This window comes from Coregonus clupeaformis, chromosome 9, assembly GCF_020615455.1.
Source record: "Coregonus clupeaformis isolate EN_2021a chromosome 9, ASM2061545v1, whole genome shotgun sequence".
Classification (NCBI taxonomy): Eukaryota; Metazoa; Chordata; class Actinopteri; order Salmoniformes; family Salmonidae; genus Coregonus; species Coregonus clupeaformis.
The window spans coordinates 13,383,444-13,404,337 of record NC_059200.1 but is presented as its reverse complement, the minus strand read 5'-3'; the positions used below and the strand labels follow the sequence as shown (position 1 = coordinate 13,404,337).

The following is a 20,894-nucleotide window of genomic DNA, read 5'->3' as shown; positions in this document are numbered from 1 at the left end:
TCAAAGTCATTGATTTTACTCGCTGAGCACCATTTGTCAAAGAGAGACTCCTTCTCTCTAGCGAATTCGACAAACGTTTTTATAGAGGATTTGGAGTGCTTTCTAAACTTTTGTCTATAAGCCTCCGGCATAATCTCATACCCACGGAGCACAGTAGCCTTAACAATGTCGTAATTGAGAGAGAGAGAGAGAGAGAGAGAGAGAGAGAGAGAGAGAGAGAGAGAGAGAGAGAGAGAGAGAGAGAGAGAGAGAGAGAGAGAGAGAGAGAGAGAGAGAGAGAGAGAGAGAGAGAGAGAGAGAGAGAGAGAGAGAGAGAGAGAGAGAGAGAGAGAGAGAGAGAGAGAGAGAGAGAGAGAGAGAGAGAGAGAGAGAGAGAGAGAGAGAGAGAGAGAGAGAGAGAGAGAGAGAGAGAGAGAGAGAGAGAGAGAGAGAGAGAGAGAGAGAGAGAGAGAGAGAGAGAGAGAGAGAGAACCTCAGACTCACGGAATTGTGGAACTAAAGCAATATGCCGGCTAATGTCAAAGGTAGAGGCAGATCCTGGGGTGGAAAACACACTAGTGGGAACGGCAGGGACAGCGGCCAGCCTCGCCGTCTCTGCCTCTAATTTCTAATTTGCGCATTTCAAAGTCAATCTGCTTTATCTTAATGTCCCTTTCTGCTTCCAACTCCAGTCGGCGCATCTCCAACTTGAGATGTAGCTTTATCCTTTCTGATTTGTGCTCTCTCTTCTGCCTCCAGCTGCAAGTGTACAGCCGTAGGCATAGGAGAGAGAGGGTCAAATCGAGGCAAGGTGGCCGGGGCCTTATACTCGACCTCATCGTCGGGCCTATACGGGGTACCCGGAGCATACACCACCTATACGGGGTACCCAGAGCATCCACCACCTCTCCAACCGCAGGCCGAGGCAAAACCAACCCCTGCTGTTCAATCAGCGCCGCTAACACCAATGCCCTTACCTCAGCCTTAACAAAACCCCTTGGCACGGAGATATCAAAATGGTCTGCCAAAGTCTCTAAATCCACTCTCCTACAATTCTCAAAACCCTCCCACGTAGGGTTATCCAGAAAAAACTTCAGGTTAAGAAAGGTGGCCATTTTCTAAATCCACCACCTAACTACTACACCCACCACAGAACTAAACCCTGCACCCAACACAACTACCACACAATCCACATCTACTGCCAAAGTGTGCGGGCACAAGCTGGATCAAAGATCCCGGACGAACCCCCATGTTACGTTCTCCCCTCTGGTGTAGTTCGTCTGAGGAGGAGACGTAAATGTGTGTGGGAGATGTGTGGGAGATGTGTGGGGGCTGTGTGGGGGCTGTGTGGGGGCTGTGTGGGAGATGTGTGGGAGATGTGTGGGGGCTGTGTGGGGGGCTGTGTGGGGGCTGTGTGGGAGATGTGTGGGGGGCTGTGTGGGGGGCTGTGTGGGGGCTGTGTGGGGGCTGTGTGGGGGCTGTGTTGGGGCTGTGTGGGGGCTGTGTGGGGGCTGTGTGGGGGCTGTGTGGGGGCTGTGTTGGAGCTGTGGGGGCTGTGTGGGGGCTGTGTGGGGGCTGTGTGGGAGCTGTGTGGGGGCTGTGTGGGGGCTGTGTGGGAGGTGTGTGGGGGCTGTGTGGGGGGCTGTGTGGGGGGCTGTGTGGGGGCTGTGTGGGAGCTGTGTGGGGGCTGTGTGGGGGCTGTGTGGGGCTGTGTGGGGGGCTGTGTGGGGGCTGTGTGGGGGGCTGTGTGGGGGCTGTGTGGGGGGCTGTGTGGGGGCTGTGTGGGGAGATGTGTGGGAGATGTGTGGGGGCTGTGTGGGGGCTGTGTTGGGGGCTGTGTGGGGGGCTGTGTGGGGGGCTGTGTGGGAGATGTGTGGGGGGCTGTGTGGGGGCTGTGTGGGGAGCTGTGTGGGGGGCTGTGTGGGGGCTGTGTGGGAGCTGTGTGGGGGCTGTGTGGGGGGCTGTGTGGGAGCTGTGTGGGGGCTGTGTGGGGAGCTGTGTGGGAGCTGTGTGGGGGCTGTGTGGGGGCTGTGTTGGGCTGTGTGGGGGCTGTGTTGGAGCTGTGTGGGGGGCTGTGTTGGAGATGTGTGGGGGCTGTGTGGGGGGCTGTGTGGGAGCTGTGTGGGGGCTGTGTGGGGGCTGTGTGGGGGCTGTGTTGGAGCTGTGTGGGGGGCTGTGTGGGGGGCTGTGTGGGGGGCTGTGTGGGGAGATGTGTGGGGGGCTGTGTGGGGGGCTGTGTGGGGGCTGTGTTGGAGCTGTGTGGGGGCTGTGTGGGAGATGTGTGGGGGCTGTGTGGGGGCTGTGTGGGGGCTGTGTGGGAGATGTGTGGGGGCTGTGTGGGGGCTGTGTGGGGGCTGTGTGGGAGATGTGTGGGGGCTGTGTGGGGGCTGTGTGGGGGCTGTGTGGGGGCTGTGTGGGAGCTGTGTGGGGGCTGTGTGGGGGCTGTGTGGGAGCTGTGTGGGGGCTGTGTGGGGGCTGTGTGGGAGCTGTGTGGGGGGCTGTGTGGGGGCTGTGTTGGAGCTGTGTGGGGGCTGTGTGGGGGCTGTGTTGGAGATGTGTGGGGGCTGTGTGGGGGCTGTGTGGGGGCTGTGTGGGAGATGTGTGGGGGCTGTGTGGGGGCTGTGTGGGAGATGTGTGGGGGCTGTGTTGGAGCTGTGTGGGGGGCTGTGTGGGGGCTGTGTGGGGGCTGTGTGGGAGATGTGTGGGGGCTGTGTGGGGGGCTGTGTTGGAGCTGTGTGGGGGCTGTGTGGGAGCTGTGTGGGGGCTGTGTGGGAGATGTGTGGGAGCTGTGTGGGGGCTGTGTTGGAGCTGTGTGGGGGCTGTGTGGGGGCTGTGTGGGAGCTGTGTGGGGGCTGTGTGGGGGCTGTGTTGGAGCTGTGTGGGGGCTGTGTGGGGGCTGTGTGGGAGCTGTGTGGGGGCTGTGTTGGAGATGTGTGGGAGATGTGTGGGGGCTGTGTGGGGGCTGTGTGGGAGCTGTGTGGGGGGCTGTGTGGGGGCTGTGTGGGAGCTGTGTGGGGGCTGTGTGGGAGCTGTGTGGGGGCTGTGTGGGAGCTGTGTGGGGGCTGTGTGGGAGCTGTGTGGGGGCTGTGTGGGAGCTGTGTGGGGGCTGTGTGGGAGATGTGTGGGGGCTGTGTGGGAGCTGTGTGGGGGCTGTGTGGGGGCTGTGTGGGAGCTGTGTGGGGGCTGTGTTGGAGCTGTGTGGGGGGCTGTGTGGGGGCTGTGTGGGGGCTGTGTGGGAGCTGTGTGGGAGATGTGTGGGGGCTGTGTTGGAGATGTGTGGGGGCTGTGTGGGAGCTGTGGGAGCCATAACAGCTATAGCACCTCTAGTAGTAGTAGTGAAGCCTACGTGGTGAAAGTCACACAATTTAATAGGAGCATTTCTCACCTTGTTACACCTGCAGCTCTGGCTCCAACACCAACCCAACTTCCGCTAAGCCCACACTGACTGATCACCTCCCTATCCAGAGAAGTCTGGTAGTGAATAATAATAATCCAGGTGTGTCCCAAATCACACCCTGTTCCCTAAGTAGGGCACCATATAGGGAACAGGGTGTGATTTGGGACGCTTCACCAGCCTTGATGGATGTTGTGACTAATCTGTCAGCAGTATTTAGGAGGAGAGTGTTGGTGTCAAACCCAGCAAAGGAAACAATAAACCTCCATTGGTGCTGTGTAAGAATGTTTGGATGCGTCCCAAATGTCACCGTATTCCGTATGGGCCCTGGTGAAAAGTAGTGCCCTGATTAGGGAATAGGGCACCATTTGGACTCAGCCTTTGAATGCATCTCATAGGTTGTTCACTTAGTTCCACCACAAAGTATAGCAGCCATAGGTAATGAACTACCACAACGATTACGCACTCGTTGGCTGTAATGGATGGCCAATAAAAAGAGAGTATTTCACACTAGGCAACATTTCTAACAGTAGAAGTGCCGATCTAGGATCAGGTCCACCTCTGTCCATACAACTTGTTCATTACGATCTAATAGGAAAAATAGATCCTTGATCTGTACTCCTTCTCTGAGATACTTTGTGAATACTGGCCCAGAAATCACAGTTTTAAGTTATGAAGAATCCCTCTGATTCTGAACTGTCTGGTAGTTAAATGTTCATTTTGTTTATCCTATTTTCTCCTTCCCTATACCTTCCCTATTGCTTCCTGGTGTTTCCCTATGCCTTCCCGATTGCTTCCTGGTGTTTCCCTATGCCTTCCCTATTGCTTCCTGGTGTTTCCCTATACCTTCCCTATTGCTTCCTGGTGTTTCCCTATTCCTTCCCTATTGCTTCCTGGTGTTTCCCTATACCTTCCCTATTGCTTCCTGGTGTTTCCCTATACCTTCCCTATTGCTTCCTGGTGTTTCCCTATGCCTTCCCTATTGCTTCCTGGTGTTTCCCTATACCTTCCCTATTGCTTCCTGGTGTTTCCCTATTCCTTCCCTATTGCTTCCTGGTGTTTCCCTGTGCCTTCCCTATTGCTTCCTGGTGTTTCCCTATGCCTTCCCTATTGCTTCCTGGTGTTTCCCTATTCCTTCCCTATTGCTTCCTGGTGTTTCCCTATGCCTTCCCTATTGCTTCCTGGTGTTTCCCTATGCCTTCCCTATTGCTTCCTGGTGTTTCCCTATTCCTTCCCTATTGCTTCCTGGTGTTTCCCTATGCCTTCCCTATTGCTTCCTGGTGTTTCCCTATTCCTTCCCTATTGCTTCCTGGTGTTTCCCTATTCCTTCCCTATTGCTTTCCTGGTGTTTCCCTATGCCTTCCCTATTGCTTCCTGGTGTTTCCCTATTCCTTCCCTATTGCTTCCTGGTGTTTCCCTATGCCTTCCATATTGCTTCCTGGTGTTTCCCTATGCCTTCCCTATTGCTTCCTGGTGTTTCCCTATACCTTCCCTATTGCTTCCTGGTGTTTCCCTATACCTTCCCTATTGCTTCCTGGTGTTTCCCTATGCCTTCCCTATTGCTTCCTGGTGTTTCCCTATACCTTCCCTATTGCTTCCTGGTGTTTCCCTATACCTTCCCTATTGCTTCCTGGTGTTTCCCTATACCTTCCCTATTGCTTCCTGGTGTTTCCCTATGCCTTCCCTATTGCTTCCTGGTGTTTCCCTATGCCTTCCCTATTGCTTCCTGGTGTTTCCCTATTCCTTCCCTATTGCTTCCTGGTGTTTCCCTATGCCTTCCCTATTGTTTCCTGGTGTTTCCCTATGCCTTCCCTATTGCTTCCTGGTGTTTCCCTATTCCTTCCCTATTGCTTCCTGGTGTTTCCCTATGCCTTCCCTATTGCTTCCTGGTGTTTCCCTATTCCTTCCCTATTGCTTCCTGGTGTTTCCCTATTCCTTCCCTATTGCTTCCTGGTGTTTCCCTATGCCTTCCCCTATTGCTTCCTGGTGTTTCCCTATTCCTTCCCTATTGCTTCCTGGTGTTTCCCTATGCCTTCCCTATTGCTTCCTGGTGTTTCCCTATGCCTTCCCTATTGCTTCCTGGTGTTTCCCTATTCCTTCCCTATTGCTTCCTGGTGTTTCCCTATTCCTTCCCTATTGCTTCCTGGTGTTTCCCTATGCCTTCCCTATTGCTTCCTGGTGTTTCCCTATTCCTTCCCTATTGCTTCCTGGTGTTTCCCTATGACTTCCCTATTGCTTCCTGGTGTTTCCCTATTGCTTCCTGGTGTTTCCCTATGCCTTCCCTATTGCTTCCTGGTGTTTCCATATGCCTTCCCTATTGCTTCCTGGTGTTTCCCTATGCCTTCCCTATTGCTTCCTGGTGTTTCCCTATGCCTTCCAAATTGCTTCCTGGTGTTTCCCTATGCCTTCCCTATTGCTTCCTGGTGTTTTCCTATGCCTTCCCTATTGCTTCCTGGTGTTTCCCTATTCCTTCCCTATTGCTTCCTGGTGTTTTCCTATTCCTTCCCTATTGCTTCCTGGTGTTTCCCTATTCCTTCCCTATTGCTTCCTGGTGTTTCCCTATGCCTTCCCTATTGCTTCCTGGTGTTTCCCCATACCTTCCCTATTGCTTCCTGGTGTTTCCCTATGCCTTCCCTATTGCTTCCTGGTGTTTCCCTATGCCTTCCCTATTGCTTCCTGGTGTTTCCCTATGCCTTCCCTATTGCTTCCTGGTGTTTCCCTATACCTTCCCTATTGCTTCCTGGTGTTTCCCTATGCCTTCCCTATTGCTTCCTGGTGTTTCCCTATACCTTCCCTATTGCTTCCTGGTGTTTCCCTATACCTTCCCTATTGCTTCCTGGTGTTTCCCTATGCCTTCCCTATTGCTTCCTGGTGTTTCCCTATACCTTCCCTATTGCTTCCTGGTGTTTCCCTATGCCTTCCCTATTGCTTCCTGGTGTTTCCCTATACCTTCCCTATTGCTTCCTGGTGTTTCCCTATGCCTTCCCTATTGCTTCCTGGTGTTTCCCTATACCTTCCCTATTGCTTCCTGGTGTTTCCCTATGCCTTCCCTATTGCTTCCTGGTGTTTCCCTATACCTTCCCTATTGCTTCCTGGTGTTTCCCTATGCCTTCCCTATTGCTTCCTGGTGTTTCCCTATTCCTTCCCTATTGCTTCCTGGTGTTTCCAGTATGAAATGTAAAATGTCAGGATGTGGGCTAGTGGGTTATTTGCATGGATGTGGTGTCCATCTGTCTCTCCCCACCATAAAGAAATACATTAAGTTCTCCTTTATAGAAGCTAACACATTGCCTCAGGACATAAATCTCCTTTCTAACACTGTCCTTAGACAGAAAATGCTCTTTCCAACTAGCCTTCTACATACTTACAGTGAGGGGAAAAAAGTATTTGATCCCCTGCTGATTTTGTACGTTTGCCTACTGACAAAGAAATGATCAGTCTATAATTTTAATGGTAGGTTTATTTGAACAGTGAGAGACAGAATAACAACAAAGAAATCCAGAAAAACGCATGTCAAAAATGTTATAAATTGATTTGCATTTTAATGAGGGAAATAAGTATTTGTGCTTCCTTGAGCAGGGGGACCTTGCGGGCGCTGCAGGATTTCAGTCCTTTACGTCGTAGTGTGTTACCAATTTTTTTCTTGGTGATTATGGTCCCAGCTGCCTTGAGATCGTTGACAAGTTCCTCCCGTGTAGTTCTGGGCTGATTCCTCACCATTCTCATGATCATTGCAACTCCACGAGGTGAGATCTTGCATGGAGCCCCAGGCTGAGGGAGATTGACAGTTCTTTTGTGTTTCTTCCATTTGTGAATAACTGTTGTCACCTTCTCACCAAGCTGCTTGGCGATGGTCTTGAAGCCCATTCCAGCCTTGTGTAGGTCTACAATCTTGTCCCTGACATCCTTGGAGAGCTCTTCGGTCTTGGCCATGGTTGGAGAATTTGGAACCTGATTGATTGATTGCTTCTGTGTACAGGTGTCTTTTATACAGGTAACAAGCTGAGATTAGGAGCACTCCCTTTAAGAGTGTGCTCCTAATCTCAGCTCGTTACCTGTATAAAAGACACCTGGGAGCCAGAAATCTTTCTGATTGAGAAGGGGTCAAATACTTATTTCCCTCATTAAAATGCAAATCAATTTATAACATTTTTGACATGCGTTTTTCTGGATTTTTTTGTTGTTATTCTGTCTCTCACTGTTCAAATAAACCTACCATTAAAATTATAGACTGATCATTTCTTTGTCAGTGGACAAACGTACAAAATCAGCAGGGGATCAAATACTTTTTTCCCTCACTGTAGATTAAAAAAGCTTTTTTTTTAATATAAAAAGAACACAGCTGCAAGTTGTCCATTAGGACAAATTAAATTGCAGAGAAATGTACTTATGTAAAATAGATTAACAGTGGCTTGCGAAAGTATTCACCCCCCATTTTGTTGCCTTACAACCTGGAATAAAAATATATTTTTTGGGGGGTTTGTATCATTTGATTTACACAACATGCTGTCAGTAGTTCCGATGTGGATGTGGTGGAGGAGTCAGGCGCAGGACACAGAGGATACGTCCAAAAGACTTTAATAGTCCAAAGAGCAACAAACAAAACACGACCTCGAAAACAGACGGAGGCGAGGCAATTACGCAAACACGCGTAAACAATAATCCCAAACATAGACAGAGTGCAAACACGCAGCTCTGCACGACAGGCAGAAAATAACAACACACAATCAGACTAAAGCAAAACAAGGAACTTATAAGACAAGTAATCAACACACAAATGGACACAGGTGTAAAAGACAGACAAAAGCAATCACACTACGAAACATAGAGCGGTGGCAGCTAGTACTCCGGGGACGGCGAACGCCGAAGCCTGCCCGAACCAGGAGGAGGAGCAGTCTCGGCAGATTCCGTGACACATGCCTACCACTTTGAAAATGCAAAATAGTTTTTTGTGTGAAACAAACAAGAAATAAGACAAAAAAAACTTAAAACTTGAGCGTGCATAACTATTCACCCCCCAAAGTCAATACTTTGTAGAGCCACCTTTTGCAGCAATTACAGCTGCAAGTCTCTTGGGGTAGGTCTCTATAAGCTTGGCACATCTAGCCACTGGGATTTTGGCCCATTCTTCAAGGCAAAACTGCTCCAGATCCTTCAAGTTGGATGGGTTCCGCTGGTGTACAGCAATCTTTAAGTCATACCACAGATTCTCAATTGGATTGAGGTCTGGGCTTTGACTAGGCCATTCCAAGACATTTAAATGTTTCCTCTTAAACCGCTCGAGTGTTGCTTTAGCAGTATACTTAGGGTCATTGTCCTGCTAGAAGGTGAATCTCCGTCCCAGTCTCAAATCTCTGGAAGACTGAAACAGGTTTCCCTCAAGAATTTCCCTGTATTTAGTGCCATCTATCATTCCTTCATTTCTGACCAGTTTCCCAGTCCCTGCCGATGAAAAACATCCCCACAGCATGATGCTGCCACCACAATGCTTAACTGTGGGGATGGTGTTCTCGTGGTGATGAGAGGTGTTGGGTTTGCGCCAGACATGGCCAAAGAGCTAAATTTTAGTCTCATCTGACCCGAGTACCTTCTTCCATATGTTTGAGGAGTCTCCCACATGGCTTTTGGCAAACACCAAATGTGTTTGCTTATTTTTTTATTTAAGCAATGGCTTTTTTCTGGCCACTCTTCCGTAAAGCCCAGCTCTGTGGAGTGTACGGCTTAAAGTGGTCCTATGGACAGATACTCCAATCTCCTCTGTGGAGCTTTGCAGCTCCTTCAGGGTTATCTTTGGTCTCTTTGTTGCCTCTCTGATTAATGCCCTCTTTGCCTGGTCTATGAGTTTTGGTGGGCGGCCCTCTCTTGGCAGGTTTGTTGCGGTGCCATATTCTTTCCATTTTTGGATGTAATGGTGCTCCTTGGGATGTTCAAAGTTTCGGATATGTTTTTATAACCCAACCCTGATCTGTACTTCTCCACAACTGTGTCCCTGACCTGTTTGGAGAGCTCCTTGGTCTTCATGGTGCCGCTTGCTTGGTGGTTCCCCTTGCTTAGTGGTGTTGCAGACTCTGGGGCCTTTCAGAACAGGTGTATATATACTGAGATCATGTGACAGATCATGTGACACTTAGATTGCACACAGGTGGACTTTATTTTGACTAATTATGTGACCTCTGAAGGTAATTGGTTGCACCAGATCTTATTTAGGGGCTTCATAGCAAAGGGGGTGAATACATATGCACGCACCTTTTTTTTAAATTTATTTTGTAGAATTCTTTGAAACAAGTTATTTTTTTCATTTCACTTCACCTAGGGTTGGGGTTACGGCTAGGTGTTAGGATTCAGGGTTCGGGCTAGGGTAGCCTCGTCATCCTAAAATGGGAAGCATGTGGGAAGTCCATGGCAGAAATCAGCTTCGCAACTTGTCAAACCAATCAAATGCCCTGCTCCAAAGGTGCTCACGAGATTAGCGGCGTAGGAGAAACCGCGAGGACTAATCAAATGTCAGCAGAACAAGCACTGCCCTTTAGAACGCTATTTACCCATTGAAATGTGCTGCAGCACACTGGTTTTAGAACACTATTTACCCATTGAAATGTGCTGCAGCACGCTGGTTTTAGAACACTATTTACCCATTGAAATGTGCTGCAGCACGCTGGTTTTAGAAAGCTATTTACCCATTGAAATGTGCTGCAGCACGCTGGTTTTAGAACGCTATTTACCCATTGAAATGTGTTAACCCAGTCTCTGTCTATCTATGGGAACAACTGCAACCTTTTTGTAAGCAACATTGCTAAAATGAATGTACCAAATCTGGTATATGGTTTGCCTCATATACAGTGCCTTCAGAAAGTATTGACACCCCTCTACTTTTTCCACATTTTGTTGTCTTACAGCCTGAATTTAAAATGTATTAAATTGAGATTTTGTGTCACGGATCTACGCACAATACCCCATAATGTCAGAGGAATATTGTTTGTAGAACATTTTCAAAATTAATTAAAAATTAAAAGCTGAAATGTCTTGAGTCAACAAGTATTCAACCCCTTTGTTATGGCAAGCCTAAATAAGTTCAGGAATAAATATTTGCTTAACAAGTCACATAATAGTTGCATGGACTCACTCAGTGTGCAATAATAGTGTTTAACATGGTTTTTGAAGGACATCTCTGTACCCCACACATACAATTATCTGTAAGGTCCCTAAGCTGAGCAGTGAATTTCAAGCAGTTTCAACCACAAAGACCAGGGAGGTTTTCCAATGCCTCGCAAAGATGGGCACCTTTTGGTAAATGGGTTAAAAAAAGCAGACATTGAATATCCCTTTTAGCGTGGTGAAGGTATTAATTTTGGATGGTGTATCAATAAACCCAGTCACTACAAAGATACAGGTGTCCTTCCTAAATCAGTTGCCGGAGAGGAAGGAAACCAATCAGGGATTTCACCATGTTTTAAAACAGAGTTTAATGGCTGTGATAGGAGAAAACTGAGGATGGATCAACAACATGAACGTTTCTCCACAATACTAACATAAAATAAAACCTGTACTGAATAAAAATATTCCAAAACATGTATCCTGTTTGCAATAAGGCACTAATGTAATACTGCAGAAAATGTGGCAAGAAATGAACTTTTTGTCCTGAATACAAAGTGTTATGTTTGGGGCAAATCCAACACAACACACCACTCTCCATATTTTCAAGCATTGTGGTGGGTGCATCATGTTATGGGTGTGCTTGTCATTGGCAAGGACTAGGGAGTTGTTTTAGGGTAAAAAGAAACGGATTAGCTTTAAGCACAGGCAAAATCCTAGAGGAAAACCTGGTTCAGTCCGCTTTCCAACAAATGCTGGGGAGACAAATTCACCTTTCAGAAGGACAATAACCTAAAAGACAAGGACAAATATACACTGGAGTTGGTTACCAAGACGACATAGAATGTTCCTGAGTGGCCTAGTTACAGTTTTGACTAAATCGGCTTGAACATTTATGGCAAGACTTGAAAATGGCTGTTTAGCAATGATCAACAACCAACTTAGCAGAGTTTGATGAATTTCTTAATGAATAATGGGAAAATATTGTACAATCCAGGTGTGCAAAGCTCTTAGAGACTTACCCAGAAAGACTCACAGCTGGAATCACTGCTAAAGGTGATTCTAACACGTATTGACTCAGGGGGTTGAATACTTTTCTAATCAAGAAACAGTATATTAGTGTTTTCTTTTCCATTTAAGTAAAAAAATATCACATTTTTCTTCCACTTTGACATTAGAGTATTTGGTGTAGATCTTTGCCCAGAAAATGACAATTAAATCCATTTTAATCCCACTTTGTAACACAACAACATATAGAAAAAGTAAAGTGGTGTGAATACTTCCTGAAGGCACTGTGAGTACTTTAAAGACCTGTTTAATTCACGTGGTGTGAATACTTCCTGAAGGCACTGTGAGTACTTTACAGACCTGTTTAGTTCACGTGGTGTGAATACTTTCTGAAGACACTGTGAGTACTTTACAGACCTGTTTAATTCACTTAGCCAAACAGTGTGTAAAGTTAGGGTCAGTTGATTTATCATATAAAGAGGCCTAACGTTACTGTAGCCGGCTAGCTCCTTACAAAAACAAAATAATTGGCAATCTTCCAGATTATTATTTTTTTGGTGGGGGGCGGGTTGGGTTAGCAAAGCACAGCCCAGCAGCCATGTGGACGAAAGGCAAAAAGTGTTTAGAATGTGTTGTGATGTTTGACCAGCATAATCCACTTTCAATTTCAATAAATACAAATCTCAGACTGTCGGCCACACTTGATAACTTGAAAACTAGCACTTGAAACTAGCATACTCTCTACAAAATGTGTCCTACCCGGATGGAAAACAGTGCCACACAGCACTCCTTCTACGGGCATGTGGGGGGACTGTTCTTAAAATGTAACATCCAATCAAAATGTAGCAGCTAGAATCCAAAGGAATACAAATTTCTCCAGACTTCCAGAGGAGGCATGACAACAACGTGATTTTGGTGGTATGGCAAAAGCAAGACTAGTGCTATGGCTAGGTGTTTGGGTTAGGACTAGGAGTTAGGGTTAGGTCTAGGTGTTTGGGTTAGGACTAGGTGTTAGGGTTAGGACTAGGAGTTAGGGTTAGGACTAGGTGTTAGGGGTAGGACTAGGTGTTAGGGGTAGGACTAGGAGTTAGGGTTAGGACTAGGTGTTAGGGTTAGGACTAGGAGTTAGGGTTAGGACTAGGTGTTTGGGTTAGGACTAGGTGTTAGGGTTAGGACTAGGTGTTAGGGGTAGGACTAGGTGTTTGGGTTAGGACTAGGTGTTAGGGTTAGGACTAGGTGTTAGGGGTAGGACTAGTTGTTTGGGTTAGGACTAGGTGTTAGGGTTAGGACTAGGATTTAGGGGTTAGACTAGGAGTTAGGGTTAGGACTAGGTGTTGGGTAGGACTAGGTGTTTGGGTTAGGACTAGGTGTTAGGGGTTAGGACTAGGTGTTAGGGTTAGGACTAGGTGTTTGGGTTAGGACTAGGTGTTAGGGTTAGGACTAGGTGTTAGTACTGGGTTAGGACTAGGTGTTAGGGTAGGACTAGTTGTTTGGGTTAGGACTAGGTGTTAGGCTGGATTAGGACTAGGAGTTAGGGTTAGGACTAGGAGTTAGGGTTAGGACTAGGAGTTAGGGGTAGGACTAGGTGTTTGGGTTAGGACTAGGTGTTAGGGTTAGGACTAGGAGTTAGGGGTAGGACTAGGTGTTTGGGTTAGGACTAGGTGTTAGGGTTAGGACTAGGTGTTAGGGGTAGGGATTAGGACTAGTAGTGAGGGTTAGGACTAGGTGTTAGGGTTAGGACTAGGTGTTAGGGTTAGGACTAGGTGTTAGGGGTAGGGATTAGGACTAGGAGTTAGGGTTAGGACTAGGTGTTAGGGTTAGGACTAGGTGTTTGGGTTAGGACTAGGTGTTAGGGTTAGGACTAGGTGTTAGGGGTAGGACTAGTTGTTTGGGTTAGGACTAGGTGTTTGGGTTAGGACTAGGTGTTAGGGTTAGGACTAGGTGTTAGGGGTAGGACTAGTTGTTTGGGTTAGGACTAGGTGTTAGGGTTAGGACTAGGTGTTAGGGTTAGGACTAGGTGTTAGGGGTAGGACTAGGTGTTTGGGTTAGGACTAGGTGTTAGGGTTAGGACTAGGTGTTAGGGGTAGGACTAGTTGTTTGGGTTAGGACTAGGTGTTAGGGTTAGGACTAGTTGTTTGGGTTAGGACTAGTTGTTAGGGTTAGGACTAGGTGTTAGGGTTAGGACTAGGAGTTAGGGTTAGGACTAGGTGTTAGGGTTAGGACTAGGAGTTAGGGTTAGGACTAGGAGTTAGGGTTAGGACTAGGTGTTAGGGTTAGGACTAGGTGTTAGGGGTAGGGATTAGGACTAGGAGTTAGGGTTAGGACTAGGTGTTAGGGTTAGGTAAAGGTATAAGGTTATAACTCTGTGGTCACACCGTGTATCTCTGTCTGTCGTCAGATCTTCATCGGGGAGGTATCCATGTACACCATGAAGTCCACACGGGCGGTGCTACTAACCCAGGAGAAGACCATCTTGACGGGGGAATGCTGTTACCTGAACCCCCTCATCAGGAGAATCATCAGATTTATTGGTGAGTCAGTTGTTCTACTGGTCATGGCTGTAGTTTAGTCAGTTCTACTGGTCATGGCTGTAGTTTAGTCAGTTCTACTGGTCATGGCTGTAGTTTAGTCAGTTCTACTGGTCATGGCTGTAGTTTAGTCAGTTCTACTGGTCATGGCTGTAGTTTAGTCAGTTCTACTTGTCATGGCTGTAGTTTAGTCAGTTCTACTGGTCATGGCTGTAGTTTAGTCAGTTCTACTGGTCATGGCTGTAGTCTTGTCAGTTCTACTGGTCATGGCTGTAGTCTTGTCAGTTCTACTGGTCATGGCTGTAGTCTTGTCAGTTCTACTGGTCATGGCTGTAGTTTAGTCAGTTCTACTGGTCATGGCTGTAGTTTAGTCAGTTCTACTGGTCATGGCTGTAGTTTAGTCAGTTCTACTGGTCATGGCTGTAGTTTAGTCAGTTCTACTGGTCATGGCTGTAGTTTAGTCAGTTCTACTGGTCATGGCTGTAGTTTAGTCAGTTCTACTGGTCATGGCTGTAGTTTAGTCAGTTCTACTGGTCATGGCTGTAGTTTAGTCAGTTCTACGGTCATGGCTGTAGTTTAGTCAGTTCTACTGGTCATGGCTGTAGTTTAGTCAGTTCTACTGGTCATGGCTGTAGTTTAGTCAGTTCTACTGGTCATGGCTGTAGTCTTGTCAGTTCTACTGGTCATGGCTGTAGTTTAGTCAGTTCTACTGGTCATGGCTGTAGTTTAGTCAGTTCTACTGGTCATGGCTGTAGTTTGTCAGTTCTACTGGTCATGGCTGTAGTTTAGTCAGTTCTACTGGTCATGGCTGTAGTTTAGTCAGTTCTACTGGTCATGGCTGTAGTTTAGTCAGTTCTACTGGTCATGGCTGTAGTTTAGTCAGTTCTACTGGTCATGGCTGTAGTTTAGTCAGTTCTACTGGTCATGGCTGTAGTTTAGTCAGTTCTACTGGTCATGGCTGTAGTTTAGTCAGTTCTACTGGTCATGGCTGTATGGTCATGGCTGTAGTTTTGTCAGTTCTACTGGTCATGGCTGTAGTTTAGTCAGTTCTACTGGTCATGGCTGTAGTTTAGTCAGTTCTACTGGTCATGGCTGTAGTTTAGTCAGTTCTACTGGTCATGGCTGTAGTTTTGTCAGTTCTACTGGTCATGGCTGTAGTTTAGTCAGTTCTACTGATCATGACTGTAGTTTAGTCAGTTCTACTGGTCATGGCTGTAGTTTAGTCAGTTCTACTGGTCATGGCTGTAGCTTAGTCAGTTCTACTGGTCATGGCTGTAGTTTAGTCAGTTCTACTGGTCATGGCTGTAGTTTAGTCAGTTCTACTGGTCATGGCTGTAGTTTATTCAGTTCTACTGGTCATGGCTGTAGTTTAGTCAGTTCTACTGGTCATGGCTGTAGTTTAGTCAGTTCTACTGGTCATGGCTGTAGTTTAGTCAGTTCTACTGGTCATGGCTGTAGTTTAGTCAGTTCTACTGGTCATGGCTGTAGTTTAGTCAGTTCTACTGGTCATGGCTGTAGTTTAGTCAGTTCTACTGGTCATGGCTGTAGTTTAGTCAGTTCTACTGGTCATGGCTGTAGTTTAGTCAGTTCTACTGGTCATGGCTGTAGTTTAGTCAGTTCTACTGGTCATGGCTGTAGTTTTGTCAGTTCTACTGGTCATGGCTGTAGTTTAGTCAGTTCTACTGGTCATGGCTGTAGTTTAGTCAGTTCTACTGGTCATGGCTGTAGTTTAGTCAGTTCTACTGGTCATGGCTGTAGTTTAGTCAGTTCTACTGGTCATGGCTGTAGTCTTGTCAGTTCTACTGGTCATGGCTGTAGTTTAGTCAGTTCTACTGGTCATGGCTGTAGTTTAGTCAGTTCTACTGGTCATGGCTGTAGTTTAGTCAGTTCTACTGGTCATGGCTGTAGTTTAGTCAGTTCTACTGGTCATGGCTGTAGTTTTGTCAGTTCTACTGGTCATGGCTGTAGTTTAGTCAGTTCTACTGGTCATGGCTGTAGTTTAGTCAGTTCTACTGGTCATGGCTGTAGTTTAGTCAGTTCTACTGGTCATGGCTGTAGTTTAGTCAGTTCTACTGGTCATGGCTGTAGTCTTGTCAGTTCTACTGGTCATGGCTGTAGTTTAGTCAGTTCTACTGGTCATGGCTGTAGTTTAGTCAGTTCTACTGGTCATGGCTGTAGTTTAGTCAGTTCTACTGGTCATGGCTGTAGTTTAGTCAGTTCTACTGGTCATGGCTGTAGTCTTGTCAGTTCTACTGGTCATGGCTGTAGTTTAGTCAGTTCTACTGGTCTTGGCTGTAGTTTTGTCAGTTCTACTGGTCATGGCTGTAGTCTTGTCAGTTCTACTGGTCATGGCTGTAGTTTAGTCAGTTCTACTGGTCATGGCTGTAGTTTAGTCAGTTCTACTGGTCATGGCTGTAGTTTAGTCAGTTCTACTGGTCATGGCTGTAGTTTAGTCAGTTCTACTGGTCATGGCTGTAGTTTAGTCAGTTCTACTGGTCATGGCTGTAGTTTAGTCAGTTCTACTGGTCATGGCTGTAGTTTAGTCAGTTCTACTGGTCATGGCTGTAGTTTAGTCAGTTCTACTGGTCATGGCTGTAGTTTAGTCAGTTCTACTGGTCATGGCTGTAGTTTAGTCAGTTCTACTGGTCATGGCTGTAGTTTTGTCAGTTCTACTGGTCATGGCTGTAGTTTAGTCAGTTCTACTGGTCATGGCTGTAGTTTAGTCAGTTCTACTGGTCATGGCTGTAGTTTAGTCAATTCTACTGGTCATGGCTGTAGTTTAGTCAGTTCTACTGGTCATGGCTGTAGCTTAGTCAGTTCTACTGGTCATGGCTGTAGTTTAGTCAGTTCTACTGGTCATGGCTGTAGTTTAGTCAGTTCTACTGGTCATGGCTGTAGTTTAGTCAGTTCTACTGGTCATGGCTGTAGTTTAGTCAGTTCTACTGGTCATGGCTGTAGTTTAGTCAGTTCTACTGGTCATGGCTGTAGTTTTATTCAGTTCTACTGGTCATGGCTGTAGTTTAGTCAGTTCTACTGGTCATGGCTGTAGTTTAGTCAGTTCTACTGGTCATGGCTGTAGTTTAGTCAGTTCTACTGGTCATGGCTGTAGTTTAGTCAGTTCTACTGGTCATGGCTGTAGTTTAGTCAGTTCTACTGGTCATGGCTGTAGTTTAGTCAGTTCTACTGGTCATGGCTGTAGTTTAGTCAGTTCTACTGGTCATGGCTGTAGTTTAGTCAGTTCTACTGGTCATGGCTGTAGTTTAGTCAGTTCTACTGGTCATGGCTGTAGTTTAGTCAGTTCTACTGGTAATGGCTGTAGTTTAGTCAGTTCTACTGGTCATGGCTGTAGTTTAGTCAGTTCTACTGGTCATGGCTGTAGTTTAGTCAGTTCTACTGGTCATGGCTGTAGTTTAGTCAGTTCTACTGGTCATGGCTGTAGTTTAGTCAGTTCTACTGGTCATGGCTGTAGTTTAGTCAGTTCTACTGGTCATGGCTGTAGTTTTGTCAGTTCTACTGGTCATGGCTGTAGTTTAGTCAGTTCTACTGGTCATGGCTATAGTTTAGTCAGTTCTACTGGTCATGGCTGTAGTTTAGTCAGTTCTACTGGTCATGGCTGTAGTTTAGTCAGTTCTACTGGTCATGGCTGTAGTTTTGTCAGTTCTACTGGTCATGGCTGTAGTTTAGTCAGTTCTACTGGTCATGGCTGTAGTTTAGTCAGTTCTACTGGTCATGGCTGTAGTTTAGTCAGTTCTACTGGTCATGGCTGTAGTTTAGTCAGTTCTACTGGTCATGGCTGTAGTTTAGTCAGTTCTACTGGTCATGGCTGTAGTTTAGTCAGTTCTACTCGTCATGGCTGTAGTTTAGTCAGTTCTACTGATCATGACTGTAGTTTTTCATATCCAGCCACTTTAATACATCCATGTATTAGTTCCACTGTGCCTGTGGTACCTTCCCATGCATAATGACATAATATCCCTACTGGAAGATGGAATTACATTCATCAGATCTCTCTGAGAGGAGAGGAGGGGGCACTGGATACACTGGGCCAGATCATACCAATCCCAAGCCTGAGAAAACACCATTACCTACGTACCCCTGCTCATTCAGAACCAGGGGCAGCAGCAGAAGATGAATCTCACACAATCTTCCACACTAGTGACCAGAGAGCTCACCTCTCTCTCAGCCTTTTGTCTCTCCCTCCTCTGCCTCCTGATATTTCTTATACTCATGGTTGAGTCCCAAATGGCACCCTGTTCCTAATATAGTGTACTACAGAGAGGCCCGGACAGAGAGGCCCGGACAGAGAGGCCCGGACAGAGAGGCCCGGACAGAGAGGCCCGGACAGAGAGTCCCGGACAGAGAGTCCCGGACAGAGAGTCCCGGACAGAGAGTCCCGGACAGAGAGGCCCGGACAGAGAGGCCCAGACAGGCTCAGGGAATTAGAATACAAAGGATTTAAATTTCACGGGCAAGCAATCCAGATAATGATATGTCATACACTGAGGTTGTTTCTCAAAATGCATACGACCGTGCTCCTAGCACGCACGTTGGAGCACAGGAGGATCGGAGAATGAGTCCCAATCAAAGTATGAGAAACGGAGCACGAAGGGCACTTCTCGAATGCGTTCATCGATGCAAGCGTCAACGGAAAGTATGGACAGAAATATGACGCAACCACGTAGAAAATAATGGAGGCCATTATTTGAACTGAAGCGAGAGAAAATACACTCAGACTTCGGAATGAAGTGTTGCCTATTCACATCTCATACGTTGCCTGACTACAAAATTGTATCTTGATACGTTAATAAATACAGGCAGTGGTAATGTTGGCATGTTTACCTGCCTATGTACCGTAGATCACGAGCCCATAATAGGTCAATAAGTCAATAGGTCAATAGGGCTAACTGGCTAGCTACTAGTACTATTAGCTAGCCAGATAGCCACGAAGAATTGTTAGCTAATTACCCACACACAATTGACATCGATCTTGCATAATATTAGTTTTAGGTCATTTTTTGCCTGTTAAACTATCTGGTTAGCTATATTATTACGATTCACAGCTGATAGTTATGAAGTAAAATGGTTGCTTTGTGTATATCTTGTTTCGTCTCTATTGCCATTGGTGTCCTTAATGTTTTGTCCACTCAGTGTATTTCATGAACATAGAAATGAAGGCAGTCATATGTCAGGATCACAGCTTACCATGCAGGTCAGGATCACAACTTACCATGAAGGTCAGGACCACAGTTTACCATGAAGGTCAGGATCACAGCTTACCATGAAGGTCAGGATCACAGCTTACCATGAAGGTCAGGATCACAGCTTACCATGAAGGTCAGGATCACAGCTTACCATGCAGGATCCAAAGAGGTCATTATTCATTACAGTAGGGGAGGTACATCCCAAATGACACACTAGTCCCTTATGGCAGCGTTCCCCATAGATGTCCTGAATTAAAATAACTTTGAACTGATTTTACATTATTTTATGTCCAACAACGAAGATTTTATATTGTGTATACAGTGGGGAGAACAAGTATTTGATACACTGCCGATTTTGCAGGTTTTCCTACTTACAAAGCATGTAGAGGTCTGTAATTTTTATCATAGGTACACTTCAACTGTGAGAGACGGAATCTAAAACAAAAATCCAGAAAATCACATTGTATGATTTTTAAGTAATTCATTTGCATTTTATTGCATGACATAAGTATGTGATCACCTACCAACCAGTAAGAATTCCGGCTCTCACAGACCTGTTAGTTTTCCTTTAAGAAGCCCTCCTGTTCTCCACTCATTACCTGTATTAACTGCACCTGTTTGAACTCGTTACCTGTATAAAAGACACCTGTCCACACACTCAATCAAACAGACTCCAACCTCTCCACAATGGCCAAGACCAGAGAGCTGTGTAAGGACATCAGGGATACAATTGTAGACCTGCACAAGGCTGGGATGGGCTACAGGACAATAGGGAAGCAGCTTGGTGAGAAGGCAACAACTGTTGGCGCAATTATTAGAAAATGGAAGAAGTTCAAGATGACGGTCAATCACCCTCGATCTGGGGCTCCATGCAAGATCTCACCTCGTGGGGCATCAATGATCATGAGGAAGGTGAGGGATCAGCCCAGAACTACACGGCAGGACCTGGTCAATGACCTGAAGAGAGCTGGGACCACAGTCTCAAAGAAAACCATTAGTAACACACTACGCCGTCATGGATTAAAATCCTGCAGCGCACACAAGGTCCCCCTGCTCAAGCCAGCGTATGTCCAGGCCCGTCTGAAGTTTGCCAATGACCGTCTGGATGATCCAGAGGAGGAATGGGAGAAGGTCATGTGGTCTGATAAGACAAAAATAAAGCTTTTTGGTCTAAACTCCACTCGCCGTGTTTGGAGGAAGAAGAAGGATGAGTACAACCCCAAGAACACCATCCCAACCGTGAAGCATGGAGGTGGAAACATCATTCTTTGGGGATGCTTTTCTGCAAAGGGGACAGGACGACTGCACCGTATTGAGGGGAGGATGGATGGGGCCATGTATCGCGAGATCTTGGCCAACAACCTCCTTCCCTCAGTAAGAGCATTGAAGATGGGTCGTGGCTGGGTCTTCCAGCATGACAACGACCTGAAACACACAGCCAGGGCAACTAAGGAGTGGCTCCTTAAGAAGCATCTCAAGGTACTGGAGTGGCCTAGCCAGTCTCCAGACCTGAGCCCGATAGAAAATCTTTGGAGGGAGCTAAAAGTCCATATTGCCCAGCGACAGCCCCGAAACCTGAAGGATCTGGAGAAGGTCTGTATGGAGGAGTGGGCCAAAATCCCTGCTGCAGTGTGTGCAAACCTGGTCAAGACCTACAGGAAACGTATGATCTCTGTAATTGCAAACAAAGGT

At 46.7% G+C, this 20,894-nt stretch overlaps 1 protein-coding gene across 1 annotated transcript in view; it reads left to right on the top strand.

The window, feature by feature from the left end:
- The window catches only part of LOC121573347 (phospholipid phosphatase-related protein type 1), a 173,055-nt gene that overhangs the window by 81,695 nt on the left and 70,466 nt on the right, over positions 1-20,894 (top strand). Inside the window, exon 4 of the mRNA XM_041885247.2 lies at positions 13,872-14,004. Coding sequence (XP_041741181.1) covers positions 13,872-14,004 — 133 coding nt within the window. The remainder of the gene's footprint in view (positions 1-13,871; positions 14,005-20,894) is intronic.